Source organism: Drosophila subobscura, chromosome J (genome assembly GCF_008121235.1).
Source record: "Drosophila subobscura isolate 14011-0131.10 chromosome J, UCBerk_Dsub_1.0, whole genome shotgun sequence".
In the NCBI taxonomy this organism is placed as follows: Eukaryota; Metazoa; Arthropoda; class Insecta; order Diptera; family Drosophilidae; genus Drosophila; species Drosophila subobscura.
In genome coordinates, this window is record NC_048532.1 from 23,061,702 (window position 1) to 23,076,933 (window position 15,232).

The 15,232-nt window shown below is 50.0% G+C and overlaps 7 protein-coding genes across 9 annotated transcripts in view; 3 read left to right on the top strand and 4 right to left on the bottom strand.

Annotated features, from left to right (window-relative positions):
* Positions 1–4,265, bottom strand: part of LOC117894799 (chromatin modification-related protein eaf-1) — a 22,382-nt gene extending 18,117 nt beyond the window's left edge. Inside the window, 1 exon segment of the mRNA XM_034802029.1 lies at positions 4,243–4,265. The gene's annotated coding sequence lies outside the window, so the exon portion shown is untranslated.
* Positions 371–9,932, top strand: LOC117894805. The gene is made up of 2 exons (XM_034802039.1): positions 371–1,294; positions 9,922–9,932. Exon 1 carries the CDS (start codon positions 390–392, stop codon positions 1,281–1,283), a length of 894 nt encoding a protein of 297 aa, XP_034657930.1. The 5' UTR covers positions 371–389; the 3' UTR covers positions 1,284–1,294; positions 9,922–9,932.
* On the bottom strand, positions 1,364–2,189 carry LOC117894810. Its single transcript, XM_034802045.1, has one exon. The coding sequence runs from the start codon at positions 2,118–2,120 to the stop codon at positions 1,446–1,448; it is 675 nt and encodes a 224-aa protein (XP_034657936.1). The 5' UTR covers positions 2,121–2,189; the 3' UTR covers positions 1,364–1,445.
* LOC117894808 lies at positions 2,916–3,916 on the bottom strand. Its single transcript, XM_034802042.1, has one exon. The coding sequence runs from the start codon at positions 3,848–3,850 to the stop codon at positions 2,993–2,995; it is 858 nt and encodes a 285-aa protein (XP_034657933.1). The 5' UTR covers positions 3,851–3,916; the 3' UTR covers positions 2,916–2,992.
* On the top strand, positions 8,291–12,163 carry LOC117894811 (tubulin polymerization-promoting protein homolog). Of its 2 annotated transcripts, none has more exons than XM_034802047.1 (3): positions 8,291–8,434; positions 11,325–11,724; positions 11,786–12,163. In XM_034802047.1, the coding sequence occupies exons 2-3, from the start codon at positions 11,332–11,334 to the stop codon at positions 11,966–11,968; spliced, it is 576 nt and encodes a 191-aa protein (XP_034657938.1). In that variant the 5' UTR covers positions 8,291–8,434; positions 11,325–11,331; the 3' UTR covers positions 11,969–12,163. The 2 variants fall into 2 exon arrangements, with proteins under 2 accessions (XP_034657938.1, XP_034657937.1); XM_034802046.1 differs by lacking the exon at positions 8,291–8,434 and adding an exon at positions 11,100–11,223.
* A 682-nt stretch (positions 12,164–12,845) lies between these two features.
* Positions 12,846–13,909, top strand: LOC117894807 (alcohol dehydrogenase). 2 transcript variants are annotated; one of them, XM_034802040.1, is made up of 3 exons: positions 12,846–13,019; positions 13,080–13,481; positions 13,544–13,909. In XM_034802040.1, the coding sequence occupies exons 1-3, from the start codon at positions 12,927–12,929 to the stop codon at positions 13,832–13,834; spliced, it is 786 nt and encodes a 261-aa protein (XP_034657931.1). In that variant the 5' UTR covers positions 12,846–12,926; the 3' UTR covers positions 13,835–13,909. The 2 variants fall into 2 exon arrangements, with proteins under 2 accessions (XP_034657931.1, XP_034657932.1); XM_034802041.1 differs by having other exon boundaries at positions 13,083–13,481.
* Positions 13,869–15,190, bottom strand: LOC117894804 (probable tRNA N6-adenosine threonylcarbamoyltransferase). Its single transcript, XM_034802038.1, has 3 exons — positions 15,011–15,190; positions 14,247–14,932; positions 13,869–14,180 (listed from the first exon to the last, which is right to left on the bottom strand). The coding sequence occupies exons 1-3, from the start codon at positions 15,123–15,125 to the stop codon at positions 13,938–13,940; spliced, it is 1,044 nt and encodes a 347-aa protein (XP_034657929.1). The 5' UTR covers positions 15,126–15,190; the 3' UTR covers positions 13,869–13,937.
* Between the last annotated feature and the right edge of the window lie 42 nt (positions 15,191–15,232).

A 15,232-nucleotide genomic window follows, 5' to 3' on the forward strand; every position in this document is an offset into this window, starting at 1 on the left:
ATTGAAATGAAGAAATCGCTTGCCAAAGTGTTACCAAAGAGACTTCCCTTTTTCCGTGCTTGCTGGCAATCAGGTTGTGGTTTCCATATCCGTACGAGTGGAGACTTTTGGAGTGATTGCGCAACCTGCAGCCCCATGCCGCGACATCCGACTGCCACCGATCTCAATATTAAGTTCACTGTTGCAACATCCGTGTGGTGGCGGTGCCGGCAGTGGTAGCCGTAGCACCAATTGACAATCGCATCATATCGGTTGGCAGATTTCGAGGTCATTGTGCAGAGGCGCCACTCGGGTTACCACCCACCCACAGGTGGTATAAAAACCCAACGGAACACCAACAGCAGCATCACTTTGAGTTTCAGTTGCAGCTTCAACGGATTCCGAGGAGGATGCACCACTTCATTTGGACAACAATTGTGGGTCTGCTGGCCCTCGCATCGGCGGCCAATGTTCCACGTCTCCGATCCGATTATGAGCAGAGCAGAACGGAGGTCAGAGCTGGCCGCCGCTACCAGGAGCAGGACACGGCCCGCGCCTTCTACTCCTACGGCTACAGCGACGACACTGCCGCCCGGGCAGAGTACTCCTCCCGCGATGGCTCCTCCAGGGGCTTCTACTCGTATGTGGATGCCGACGGCAAGCTGCAGACGGTGCGCTACGAGGCCAGTCGGGGCCAGGGCTTCAAGGCGGAGGGCAGCAGTCTGCCGCAGGCGCCCGTCGATGAGGGAAAGCCGCCGCTGCCCGTCGCCGACACGGAGGAGGTGCAGCAGGCGCGTTCCGCGCATCTGAATGCCCTGCGGGAGGCCCGAGAGGAGTCCGATAGAACGCAGCAAGAAGGCAGGGCCCGAGCCAATGCCAATGAAGCTGAGGAGCGGAATCTCAGCGATGAGGATGCCGACATTCTGGAGCGGGTGCGAGCACAGCTGTCGGCCATGCTGGCGGATCGTCAGCGATCCAGCAATCTGCCGCAGATCAACGAAGCCACGGAGGATGAGCGGCAGACCGCAGCAGAGGATCAAAGGAAGGGCGATCGAGAGGCTGAGGAGGATGCCCGCCTGCGCACCGTCTACTCCCTGGGGGATCTCAGCTCGAGCAGCTACCTGAAGCTGGGCGACCTGCAGGATCGTTTGAGCTTGCGCAGCGGCGATCTCCGAGTGCCGGTTGGGGCCTACTACACCCTCGTCTCGCCCAGCGCCCAGTACAGCGTGACGACGCCCACGGAGCTGAGAACGCTGCGTCCCGTGGCCCTCAGTCGCAGTTTGTTGGTGAGCAAACGCAACTGATGGGAGGATCAGTGATGGACTGGAGGATGGATTCTATGAATAAATGCAAGACAGCGCACCATTGTGCCAAATGCGAGTGAGTTTTCATTTGCAATTTCCACTTTGCAATTTGCAGGATTTATTGGCTCAACAATTAACAGAAGATCTCAACCAGAGCAAAGATCAGACGCGCACTGGCAGATAGTCCCTCGAGGGCGGGCTCTGAGTGCCAGTCTGGGACTTGTGGTAGTTGTAGACGTATCCAGTGAGTTGATGAGGCTGATGGACGTACAGCGGCTGGGATCGGACAGCGATCGTTGGGATTGATTGGACTGCGACTCGAATGAGCTGCTTCTCGCTGAGCAGTTGGTTGCGCAGCTTCTCGGCCTCGAACCGCTTGAAGAAGGCCACCTTGGCGGCAGCCACCTCAGGTGTGTCCTGCACGGGCTGCGGCAGCTCCACGACAGAGGAATCTCCTGCCAGCCGCAGCTTGGCCTGCGCATGCGCCGCCAGGTGCTGGGCCCTCAGGGCTGCCACCTCGGGCGTCTCCTCGTTGGCCCGCTGCTGGCCGTGGCTGGAGCTGACGCGGAAGCCCTCGGTGTCTGCCACATAGTCCGTGGTCTGGGTCTCGCCCCGGGCATCCACGTAGGAGAAGGTGCCGCGAATGACTCCATCCACAGTGCGTGTCTCGTGCTTGGAGTACAGCGGCGCCACATACCCATAGGAGTACTGTCCGTGCTCGTCCTGCGTGTGGTACTGCGACACGCTGTCGCCCGCAGGCGGCGCTCCATATTCCAGCAGCGGGGAGGCCACAGCACTGGCGATGATCATCAGGCAAAGTAGATTGAGGGAATGCATCTTGATTGTATGGTTCGCGATTCGTGACTTCTTTTTTGGGGCGCTGCTAGTGTCGTGGACTAGTACTCGCTCTAGAGAACTCTGTGCTGGCATCGATTGGGGATTCTGCTTTTTATACGCGGCCAGGTCGGATGTCTCTCTCTCTGTGACAGCCGAAAATTCGTACAATTTCGTGAGTTCTCAGGAAGGTCGTCTGGTTCCTGGTTTACTTTCATTTATGCCCCAGCCACTGCCACAGTCACTGCCACTGCCACTGCCACAGCCACTGCATCTGTCTCTGCTTTGGGATTATTGTTCCTTCCTTCCTTCCTCTGCAATGGAAATGGGACTGGGGCTGGGACTGGGGCTGGGGCTTCCTCCTCTGTTTGTACATAAATATTTTGTCGATTTCGATTTCAACAAGTTCAGCATAAATTTGAGCACAAAAGCCGCAATTTGTTTTCAACTGTGCCCCTGCCACATCGGACGGGGGACAAGGGACACGAACACTCTGTACAACGTTCCACAATGTTGCTGCCTGCCACAAACCAAAGAACTTAATCAGGGCCTGTTTTTGGCAGCGAGCGACTCTGAGGTCGGGCTCTCCTCTGGCCTGACGAGGCAGAGGGGTCAAGGAACCGGGTTAGGCTGCGGCTGATGACCAGTTTGGGCTGGGATGCCTTTCGGGATGTGGTTGCGCTGTGGTTTATGCTGCTATTAAGTTTAATTGAAACCAAAACTCACATTGCAGTTATGAGAGGAGTTGGGGTAGGACAGGGTCCGGTGCGGGATGGAAACAGGAGGAAAACCTCAAAATAGTGGCACAAATATTTGACTTTATTTTGAATTTCGAAATCCAGGATTGATGCTGCACAGCCTCACAGCCGCCCCGCTCAGTAGTAGAAGCCGGAGGAGTAGTACTGGGGCCGAGTGTAGCCGTAGACGGCAGCGGGGACCACGACGTGGTGGCTGCGGGCCACGGGCACGGGCACAGCAATGTGGGGAGTGAGAATCTCGTTGCGTTGCTGCTCGTCGTGGAGGCGCTTCAGGTGGAGGGCCTTGGCGGCGGCCACTTCGGGAGTGTCGCCCACGGGCTGGGGGAGTTCGTGGGCTTCGGGATGAGCACGCCCAGTGCCAGCCGCAGGGTGATGCTCGGCCACATGGCCAGCTGGATGCTCCACAGGATGATGCTCCACGGGATGGTGCTCCTCGGGATGGTGAACTGCCTCGGGATGGCCCACAGCAGGATGAGCACTGCGGCCAGTGCCCACGTGGGAGGAGGGATGCTCAGCGATGTGTCCAGCAGGATGCTCCACGGCATGGGGATGCTTCACGGCAGGATGCTCCACGGGATGATGGACAGCCACGGGATGTGGCCCGATGCCATGCGCGGCACTCCTCCCGGTCACCAGCTCTCGGGGAACGACTGCCTTGGGCAGATTGGTGGCTGCCACATGGAAGCCCTGGGCATCGGCCAAGTAGTCGACGGTCTGCAGCTTGCCTGCCGCATCCCTGTAGCTGTAGGTGCCCCGCGTGGTGCCGTCCAGGGTGCGGGTCTCCTGCTTGGAGGACAGTGGCTCGGCATAGCCGTACGAGTACTGGCCAAGGGCATCCTGCGAGATGTACTGCTGCTGCGTGGGCGTAAACACAGCCGATCCCCCGGCGGAGTAGACGAACGGATAGGAGGCCGCGTACAGCGCCAGGCCATGGGCCATGCCCAGGCAACCCAACAGGAGGAGTGGATACTTCATGCTCTCAGTTCTCGCTGTTCCCTGTGTTCCGTTTGATGCTGCAACTCTTTGAGTTCTGCTGCTTGTGGGCTGCTCGCGGGATCCTTTTATACACCCCGAGATGGCAGGTTCTAGTTCTGGTTTTGGGTTCTAGATGGGTGCCCTCTCCTCCGCCCCCTGCCTGTCCCCTGCCTGTGCTGTCCGATTGAATGGAAGGCAAACGAGGCGATCGCTGGCTGTCGTGTGTCCACTTGTGTCGTTAACGGACAACGGCCACAGGCAGGCATCAGGCAGCCCCATTCCCATTCCCATTCCCATTCCTGTGACTACTCTACAGGCGTCATGTCCATTTGGTTTAATTGTGGAGTGGATATCTGCCATCTCGCCATCTTCCCCATCTGCATTTGTGGCTCCTCCTGCTGCTGCTGCTGCTGCTGCTGCTGTTATTCCAGAGCCTTGACTTGCCGCTCATCAAGGCCAAAGAGTGCAGCAGCAGCAACCCATGCGATCTTCAGCCCAAGTAATTGATATGCAGTTGCTGTTGTTGCTGTTGCCTCCTGCCTTGCCCCATTGTGCCCCATCTGCTGCCTCTTTTAGGTGCATGTACCCGCAACTCGCAACTCGCACATTATGGACGGTAACGGCAGACTGCAGACTGCGGACTGCGGCAGGCACCCAACGGCATCTCAAGGTGAGTGAAGGCCAAGGGCCACATTTGGCCCCAACGCTGCTGCGTGCTGGACTCTGGCTTGACTCTGCTGGTATCTCGTATATCTGCAGCTGTATCTGCTCTGCTTTAAGCTGGGGCATGGGCTTGGGCTTGGGTTTATTTTTAGCCGCTGCTTTATCGATGCAGGCAGAGGCAAGGGCTCCCTGCCTGATTAGGAGGCGGAGTATTGGCCTTGACTGCTGCCTGATAAGTGCATTTTAATGTTAGCCCCTGCCCCGAGTGTGTGTGTGTGTGTGTGTTGGCACTCTGTTTCAATCAAAGTAAAGCAAAGCAAAGCAAAGCAAAGCAAAGCCAGAGCTTAATGATCTTGTTAGTTCTGGGACAGCAAAGTGTGGATGCGGCTGTGGATTCTGTCTGTTTTGATCTGGTTTACTTAGTGCACTTCCAGTGGAAATGCAGATAAAAATATACACATAGGTGCAGACTGATTTGTGAACCATTATCCGAGTCTTGTTTCTCTCTTTGGGCTAATTAGAGCTGTAGTAAAAGATAGGACCAGGTGGCCAGAGTTGTGTCGATATTTATTGGCCTTTGTTTTGGCTCGTTTGATGCCCTTACGGAGTGTCTCACGAGTATTTGGATGCACTATGGCCGAAAGAAAGACAGAGTGTGGAAGAGAGGGGTGAGAGAGGATAGAAGAGCGAGAGAGAAAGAGAGGGAGAGAGATAAAACTGTAAAATAATGCCCAAGCGCCACACACAAGAAGCGAGCTGTTAAAGCTCTGTTCTATGTTAAGAATTATGTTATGTTACATCAAATGTTAGTTGAATGTTAGACACAAATTTACGTCCGCTTAGCTGCTACTTATGAGAAGAAGTGCGAAGAAAGCCGCTGTTTGCATGTTGTTCCAATGTAAATGAAATGTTAAGTACATGTTATGTTTTTATTGTATGGCTGAACTACAGTAAGCACACATATTATTCGTACACCACCATCACCCTAGTTTGAACACCTATAACTTGGCGTACGGTCAACGTAAAGAGGAAAAGTTAATTTTGTATCAAAGATCAACATATCTACTATATGTTTATGAAAAAAGTTTCCAATTTTCTTCTATGGTATCCTTATAAAAATTAACTTAAGCAAAAAATACCTTTTTTTTCGCACATAAATTATTCGTACAGCCGCCCGATTCCTTAAGTAAAATTAAAATATTAAAGGTAAAATGAACAATGAAAATTTTTGTTTGCTATATTTAGCCTTAATGATAACTAAAAGCCCTAGAAACAATTTTTCCCCCAAGTTATTGATGCCCCATGAATTAATAGTGACCCCCTCCACAAGCAGTACCGGTTGCAATAACTCCCTCGATGTAATTTTGGGCTTCCGTATCCTTTTTTTTCAAATATTTTTACACAGGCTTCATGGAACTCAAGTTAACTAACCGTAGTGAAAGTTTCAGCTAGTTGCAGTTTAAAATGAGCCAGATTTTATCCAAAAAAGATTAAATTTTGTGTAATTTTTTGGGATGGGTCAAGTTTAACTTCGAATTATGACCAAACGGAATGACACATGGATGCCAATTGTCACTCAAAATAAAGTTTAATACACCCTTTATCATATTTCCATTAAACAAGACCATTCGTAAAGCTCCAGTTAAAAAACAACACAGGTGAAACACTAGGCACCCTCCGAAATGCCATACAGCAGAGACCACCATTTTCTCATCATGGGCTAAATGAACTTTCGCAAGGCCAACCAATCAAAAATCTGTCTTAGATGGACTCTCTAGTCATTCTCATTCTCTAGAAATGAATCTGGCCATGGGTTTCTTCAAAAGTCTTCCGGAAAATTAATTTAACATATCTTGAAAAAAATCGTATTGGTCATTGGAGGGTGCCTATTGTTTCACCTGTGTTGTTTTCTTAACTGGAGTTTTACGAATGGTCTTGTTGAATGGAAATATGATAAAGGGTGTATTAAACTTTATTTTGAGTGACAATTGGCATCCATGTGTCATTCCGTTTGGTCATAATTCGAAGTTAAACTTGACCCATCCCAAAAAATTACACAAAATTTAATCTTTTTTGGATAAAATCTGGCTCATTTTAAACTGCAACTAGCTGAAACTTTCACTACGGTTAGTTAACTTGAGTTCCATGAAGCCTGTGTAAAAATATTTGAAAAAAAAGGATACGGAAGCCCAAAATTACATCGAGGGAGTTATTGCAACCGGTACTGCTTGTGGAGGGGGTCACTATTAATTCATGGGGCATCAATAACTTGGGGAAAAATTGTTTCTAGGGCTTTTAGTTATCATTAAGGCTAAATATAGCAAACAAAAATTTTCATTGTTCATTTTACCTTTAATATTTTAATTTTACTTAAGGAATCGGGCGGCTGTACGAATAATTTATGTGCGAAAAAAAAAGGTATTTTTTGCTTAAGTTAATTTTTATAAGGATACCATAGAAGAAAATTAGAAACTTTTTTCATAAACATATAGTAGATATGTTGATCTTTGATACAAAATTAACTTTTCCTCTTTACGTTGACCGTACGCCAAGTTATAGGTGTTCAAACTAGGGTGATGGTGGTGTACGAATAATATGTGTGCTTACTGTACGTCTATTCCTCTTCCAAGAGTACCCAAACTTCGGACTTGTTAGATAACCTTCTTCTTGTATTTTGTTTTGCTTTTGGCCAGACCTAGGCCCATGACTTCATCCACGTAGCAAACCAAATAATTCTGACAGACACTAGCCATAAATCATTGTCAAAGTTGTTGTTTTGTTCCCTCCAATGCTATTTAGGGTTTGCTTTGGGCTGTGATTTTATTGTGTGCCAAAGCAATTTCCTTATGATTTCCTCCAGGTGACTTTTTACTTTCTCTTGGCACTAGCATTTTTCCACCTTTCACCCACACACTTCGGAGGCTCTTTGTCAAGTTCAAAGAACTCTTAATCACTTGTGAGGCTCACAGCAAGTCATTTGCATAGTTAAACATTGCCATGAGCTCACTAGTTAGAGCAGCTACCAAACACACCCACTAACTTCTCATACCCTCCCTTCCCCTCATTACTCTCTCACTTGTTGTGCGTGTTTGCTGTTGTCGAACAATTTCACGCATTCCGCTCTACGCTTTGTTTTGGCGCTGCGGACAGACACATAAAAATCGGCTGTAAAACCTCCAGCTCAGCCCCCTAGCCCCTAGCCCCACCCCCAGCAGCAGCACTGACATTTCCCTGGCGAGCTTTAAGCTCTAGTACCCTCTCTCTCCCACCCTCCTATTCGTATGTTTTGCACTCAAAACAAACAACAGTTCGAGTCCGAGCGAGTCCGAGTCCCAGTCCGATTCCGATTCCGAGTGAAACTTGTTGGTCTGATAAGACGTCACCTTTTTGGCTATACTTTTTCTCCGAGTTTCTTTGCGTTTGTTTCCTTCTCTTTTGTGTTTTTATTTTGATAAATGGCTTTGTCGTGTGGCTGTCTTTTGCTGTTAGTTTTTGTGTATAAACTGCCAGAAATGAAGTCATCGCTGGGTATACCAAAAGTATTCCCACAAAATAATTTCGCTTGTGAATCTAAGATTATATTCAGATCTAATCTCTCTCTCTTTAGCTCTCTATCAATGGGGTTTACTTTCTGTCGATGCAGCTCTCTGTTGGTTTGTTTTGTGGATTCTTTGGAGGATGTGCTCATCGTTGGGCATTTGTTTTCCCACTCAAACTCAAAGCTCTCTGCAGTCCGGAACATCACTCATACGCCGAATGGGCTTTGGCCTTTGGCTGCGCATTTGTCCAAACAGTTGAGTCTCGACATCGACAGCATTCGCGCGCGCCCTCCCAAAAGTAGCTCGAGAAACGTGCAAGGAACATCCAAGATTTTCTGGCAAATTATACGGAAATTTTCGCCAAATCTATTTGAATTGAAATGTAAGTAGGAAAAGTGTGAAAAATCCCCGGGGGAAAGTGCTGTTTATTCTGCCATTGTTTGGATTTTTCATCTGGATGTGCGCGGAGGCTGTGCAGGTTTTCAAGAGCACTCGGTGACCCACTTCCCGTAACCCATTTGAATGGGGTTTATGGCTCCCGCGCACCCATTTCGCAGTTCCGATTTCCTGGATACGCATTGTTCTGAGGCATCGTTCTTTCCCCCCTGCCTCTCGCACTCGTGTCCTTCGGTATGTATGCGTGTGTCATCCGACATCCCTGCCCCCATCCTCCGCCCTGCGCTTGCGCGCTCCTCACATCACCAAGTGATGTCATCTGGGGGAATGTATGGCGAAGTGATGTATGCGGGACCAGAGACCAAAGCATAAGCCCCCTCCTAACTCAACGACTTCTCTATTGCGTTGCGTGTTTATCAGAATTCCCCTTCGCTTCCTGTTCTGGGGGCACCCAAAAAGTATGATTTTAATTTATGCATTCAGTTCGAGGCGCTAAAACATAGCAAAAGTGCCAAACAAAACGAAATACATACTCGCATGTATTTATGTATGTATTTATGTACGAGAGTGTGGTGCTGCATTTCATAAAGTTCCCTCCTCCCAGCTATAAATAAAGCACCAGCAAGATGACCTAAATATTCCCTCCAGTGTTTGTGGTTTTCCATCCATCCATCTCGGGGTGCACTTGAGGTAGGTTTTTTTGCCTACCCCCGGAAGTCCATCTAACCCAGCCATAACTCGTACATACTTATGAATATATTCCCAATTAACTTTTGCCATTTTGGTTAAAAGCTAATTAAAATGTTGAAAACGAATGCTCCTCCCCCTCCCCAATTGGCGGCAATCGGAAACTTGTTCGTCAGATCAGAAATATTCACAGGGAATGGGAATGGGAATGGAAAACGAGGGGAAAGAGAACACAAAAAAAGAAGCAAATTATTTATGGTCTGGCAGTCAGAGCGGATTATTTTTGATTTAGACCATCCACGCCGGCCAGGGGGATGTTCTGGGAGGGGTACAAATACACTTTTGACTTGGAGCACAACTTGGAAAGAGTATTCAGCCACAGAGGGATTCCCGAATCAGCCTCTACTCATATTCCCCTAGTTCAAAATTTTCTCAATTATTTGTTGATACTTTAATTAAATGAACTTTTCCTTGGCATGGCATTCGGAATCATCTTTTTCCTGCAGATCTGTCTCTCCGAGAGCATTCCCACTTCGTTTAGCTTCCCTCAACACTCAAACCGCTCCATGCATATTCCCATCTTCATTTCGCCGTGCTGTAGTTTGTCAACTTTCCTTGTCTCTCGCTATTTATGGCTTCCAATTACAAGTCAGGGGCGGAGTAAAGGGTTTCCACTAGTCTTCTCTGGCTCTGCCAGGGGACGTGTTTGGTAATTTGTTTCAGCAACAGATCCCCAGTGGAGTTCAAGTTCAATGGCACAGCACAGCGGGTCTCGGGCCTAAGAAGATGATTAATGAGGGAATTATGATGCATGAAATGCTCTCGATTGACCATCGCGATTGAACAGTGGATTAAGTCCATACCCATATGAGAGTATGAGCCCCACCCCAGCAGAGCCCCCACATTAGAGGCTGGTCCCATTTGCCAGAGTAAACGTAATCGACATACGAAACGAGCTGCGTAATGAGGCGATGACATAAGCGAACGACTAGCAGCACTCGCGGTACTCTACGAGTCGATTAGCTTTCACTTGCGGGTAGAACTCATTGTTGGGTTTGGGGCGGGGTCTCTAGCCAGATGGCATTTGACATGCTCGACGGACTGCATCAAGGTCTCCCGTTGGCCAAGGTCAAGTCTGGCCAGTGGGGTGGCTGCCAGTGCCAGTGCCAGTGCCCAGCCCTGACCTTCAGCGTCCTGCATTCTGCATTCCACTCCTCAGTTCTGGTGTTCCTTTTGTTGCCATCTGTCCCAGGCACAAGCCATGCAATCATATCTCACCCAGGTCCAACCATAAAACAGCAGCAGGAGAGGGAGATGGAGCCCAAAACTGGTTGAGGCCGCATCTTATCGCTGCCTTAAATGGCTGCCCCAAACAGCTCCCAGATCTCCTGGGGCCTCCCTGGCTGTGGCTGTGGCTGTGGCTCTGGCTCTTTAAGTGGCGCGTAATTAATGACCCAGCCAATAAATGCTCACGTTTTATTTACTGTTTATGGGAGGATTTGCGGATCGGAACAGACAGACTCCCATATCGATTCGCGTTGGGTAGCCGCCTGTAGACATGACGACAATTTATGCTACAAGCAATTTTAAAACTAAGTTATCAGCGCGATTTATGCGTAATGCGTAATGGTTAACATGCAGGGAACTGCAGGGAGGGGCTCTGACTGATCTTCGGCATCCCAGAGAGTCTCAATGTTAAAGCCAAACCAAAACAAACTCCCATTAGATCATAGAAAACCTGTCTCTTGTGTGTCCAACAGAACCTTGAGCATGGATTCTGCCGCTACGCGCTGTGCCGATCCCCTGGGGCTGTTTGTGATCGTTATTTGAGCTTCGCATGGAGACGATAATTAGCCAGGCAATACAAATACTTAGATGACGTCATTTGGGGGGTTTGCAGCTCTCCCGAGATCGGTATTCAGTTAAGGTTCTCTCTCGGCAGAACAGCTGAGGCAAAAGCTTTGGGCGTTATCTTTTAATCGGAACGGCAGATAAGCTCAGTGTTGAAATCAAGCGAATGGATAGGCACTCGTAGAATAGCAGAACTCCTCGACCCACCGCAATGTTGGTCAGTGTTGTGGCCCACAGGTGAGGCACTGCGTAGTAGAAGATTCCATTGCGTGTGGACAGAAATAATTAAATCATGCATTACCCATTAATCAATCTATTCCCACCCGTATCCCCCACAGAGCCAGCATGTCTGAGGCAGCAGCAAATGGTAGCAGCCCCTCGCCCGCTCCCGAGACACCCGTGGCGGAGTTGGCCCAACTGGCACTCGAGGAGGAGGCACCCAAAGTGTCGTTCTCGGATCAGTTCAAGGCCTTCTCCAAGTTCGGGGACACCAAGTCGGATGGGAAGCTGATTACGCTCTCGCAGAGCGACAAGTGGATGAAGCAGGCGAAGGTGATCGACAAGAAGATCACCACCACGGACACGGGCATCCACTTCAAGAAGTTCAAGGCCCTGAAGATCTCTCTCACGGATTACAACAAATTCCTCGACGATCTCGCGAAGACGCGCAAGGTGGAGCTGACGGAGATCAAGCAGAAGATGGCTGGCTGCGGGGCTCCGGGTGTGGCACAGGTTTCGGTGAGTCTTAAGCACTTTTTGCCTTCCTTTTCTCCCTCTAATGTTCCCCTCTTCCGTGTAGGCTGGCAAGGCGGCGGCTGCCGTGGATCGGCTGACGGACACCAGCAAGTACACGGGCTCCCACAAGGAGCGCTTCGATGCCACCGGCAAGGGCAAGGGCATTGCCGGCAGACGCAATGTGGTCGATGGCTCTGGTTATGTGAGTGGCTATCAGCACAAGGACACCTACGATGGAGCCCACTAAGGGACACACCCACCAATCCCTTGAACCCTTCCCCCCCCTCCCGTCATTGTCCCTAGTTTATCCCCTCAACTTTTAATTCCTAATTCCTAATGGTAGCTGCAATTATTTATCGTTTATCCCTTTTTGTATATAATATAAGTTGTGATAATTTAAGTGCTTACAAATTAAAATAAAAACTGAAATATTCTCGGCTTACTTTTGAGTTCTTTTGATTCTAATTTTACCCTTTCCCTTCCCCTCTAAAAGCGGCCCAAAAAGAGTTCAAAGCGAGTTGAATGTCCAACCGAAAACCGAATTACATTTATATCTTAGAGATCCAACGATCCACAGATCTACAGATCCACAGAATCATATATCTTCATATTTCTAGACTTAAGATTTGTAATATGAAACTTTGTGAGCGAAATTCGAGAGTTATACCAAAGATAAACCCATACACACCGACATATTGGAGTGGATATGCGAGTATGTTCTGGTTTTTCGTAAGATTTTTGCTTGAATAAATACAAATAAAATTTACCATAGAGCACCAATACCTTTCCTTTGGTGGATCCCATCTAGAGAGTGCTCTAATTCCGACTGCAATTAAGCGAAGAGCTCATTGATTTATCATTGATGGAGGCAAAGCCGACACGACACCTAGGAATATCAGTGTGAAGCAGACTGATCGCTAGAGCGAATCTTTGGCTGGATGGTGGGGGAAATCGATACGGGTACGATCTGTCTGGGTTTGCATAATCTGCTAACCCAGAGCCAGCGGATAACTAGTGGCGCGGCTATTGATTGCAACGGGCCAAAGTCACTTCAAGATGTATCACATGTCAACACCCACGACGAAGGGCTATAAAAGCGCCAACCGATGGCCTCCCAGGCAGCAGTGCATCAGAGCTCTCAGCATCAGCATCAGCGACAGCAACAGCAACAGCAACAGCAACACAGGATTACCCAGCCAAACAGGATGTCTTTTCGTGGCAAGAATGCGGTGGTGACTGGCGGAGCTGGCGGCATTGGACTCCAGGTGTCCAAGCAGCTCCTGGCGGCTGGAGCAGGGGTGTGTAGCACGAAGACGGGGACTGTAGCAGTCACTCCTTAACGTATGCATTCCCCCCAGAAGGTGGCCATCATGGACATACAGGACAACCTGGAGGAGTTCGTCAAGCTGCGCGCCGCACATCCCACGCAGAGCGTGATGATCGTCAAAATGGATGTGGCCAACAAGAAGGGCGTGGAGGCGACCTACGAGGAGATTGCCAAGACCTTCGGCAGCATCGACATTGTGGTGAACGTGGCGGGCATCTTCAACGACAAGGAGGTGCAGCGTACGCTCCTCGTGAACCTGGGCGGCATCATCAACTCGACGCTGAGTGCCCTGCCCTACATGAGCAAGGACAACGGCGGCAAGGGGGGCATTATCGTCAACATGAGCTCGGTGGTGGGCCTAGATCCGATGTTCATCATTCCCGTCTACGGAGCCACCAAGGCGGGCATCATCAACTTTACCCGCTGCCTGGCGGTAAGCTTGAAGCAATTCTCTTCCACTATCCACTCATGCTGATGGGTTTGGTTGCCTTCCAGAACGACAAGTACCACGCTCGATCGGGCATCAAGTTTGTCACCGTCTGCCCGGGTGCCACGATGACCGATATGTTCACCAACTTCACGGAGAAGATCATTTTCCCAGAGACGAGCGACGAGACGTACAAGATCCTCGACAGGCTGAACAAGCAGAGCGCCGCCGATGTGTCCCGCTGCATCCTGAGTGTGCTGGAGAAGGACAAGAACGGAGCGGTCTATGTCATCGAGGGCAAGCGCGTCTTCCCCATAGAGCTGAAGCCCCAATGGACGGGCAAGGAACAGGCACTCTGACTCTGGCGCTCTACGAGTATAAATGTCATGCAAATTATCAAAATTAGTATTTAATAAACATGCAAAGCACACTACAACTATCACTAAGCCACCACCCAATCCACTAGTCGTCGCGCCAGGTGACCAGCACCTCATCCGTGCGGTAACGTTGCGTCACAAAGGACTCCTCGAAGGGCATGCGCGTGCCCGACTTGAACATCTCGGCGCCGGCGTGGGCGATCATCAGGCCGTTGTCAATGCAGTAGCGCTCGTCGGTGGCAAAGAGTTTGCCTCCACGCTCCTCGCACATGATCTCCATCATCTTCTGGAGACGCTCGTTGCAGCCCACGCCGCCCACAATGAGAACCTACAGAGGCAGATAGAGGGAGGATGTGAGATTAGTTCCATAAATTGATTGTGAGTAGTTACCCACCTCATTGGATCCGCAATGTGCCATGGCACGCTCTGTGATCTCCACTAGCATGGCGAAGATTGTCTCCTGCAGCGAGAAGCAAAGATCAGCCGGCTTGGTCTCGGGCGACTCGGCTTCCTGGGTTTTCTTGCGTTTGTTGGGATTCTTGGTGGGATCGGCCAGCTCCTCGATGTGCGACAGAATACCGGAGAAGCTCACGTCCATGCCCTTGACCACGTACGGCAGCTTGATGTACTTGGATCCGTTCTTGGCCATCTGCTCGATGTTGTAGCCCGGACTGGGGTCGTTGGGTAGCTTGAGGATGCGCGCAAAGCGGTCGAGGCAGTTGCCCACGGCAATGTCTATGGTCTCGCCGAAAATGCGATACTTCTTGTTGGAGTAGGCAATCACCTGGGTGTTGCCGCCGCTCACGTAGAGGATGATGGGGTTCTGGGCGCCCGTGATGTGGCGACCCATCTCGATGTGGCCAATGCAGTGGTTCACGCCCATCAGTGGCTTCTCCCACAGCAGCGCCAGTGTGCGGGCCACAATAGCCCCCACCAGCAGTGGCGGAGCCATGCCCGGCCCTTTGGTGTAGCAAACGACGTCCAGATCCGCGGGCTTTATATTTGCCTCCTTGAGGCTCTCCTGGACCAGTGTTAGAATCACTTCGCGATGATGTTTGGCCGTCGCATTGGGCAGGAAACCTTTTCACACGCAAGAATATGAATGAGTTAAGGCAGAGAGAGAGACGGAAAGCCGGCAGCAGAAGCAACCGGAAATACCTTCTCCTGGCGGCGTGATGTAGGTTCGGCGCACATTGGCCAGCACCTCGCCATCCCGAATGATTCCCACGCCAATTTTATTGGCACTGCCTTCAATGCCCAGTGAGCAAACCATCGTTTAATTCAAACAATTTAACAAAAGAAATAACAATTCTCCACGATCAGCTGGTACTGGTTTGATCATCGATATGAAAGTGAATCGATGGGTATCGTATAAAGCAC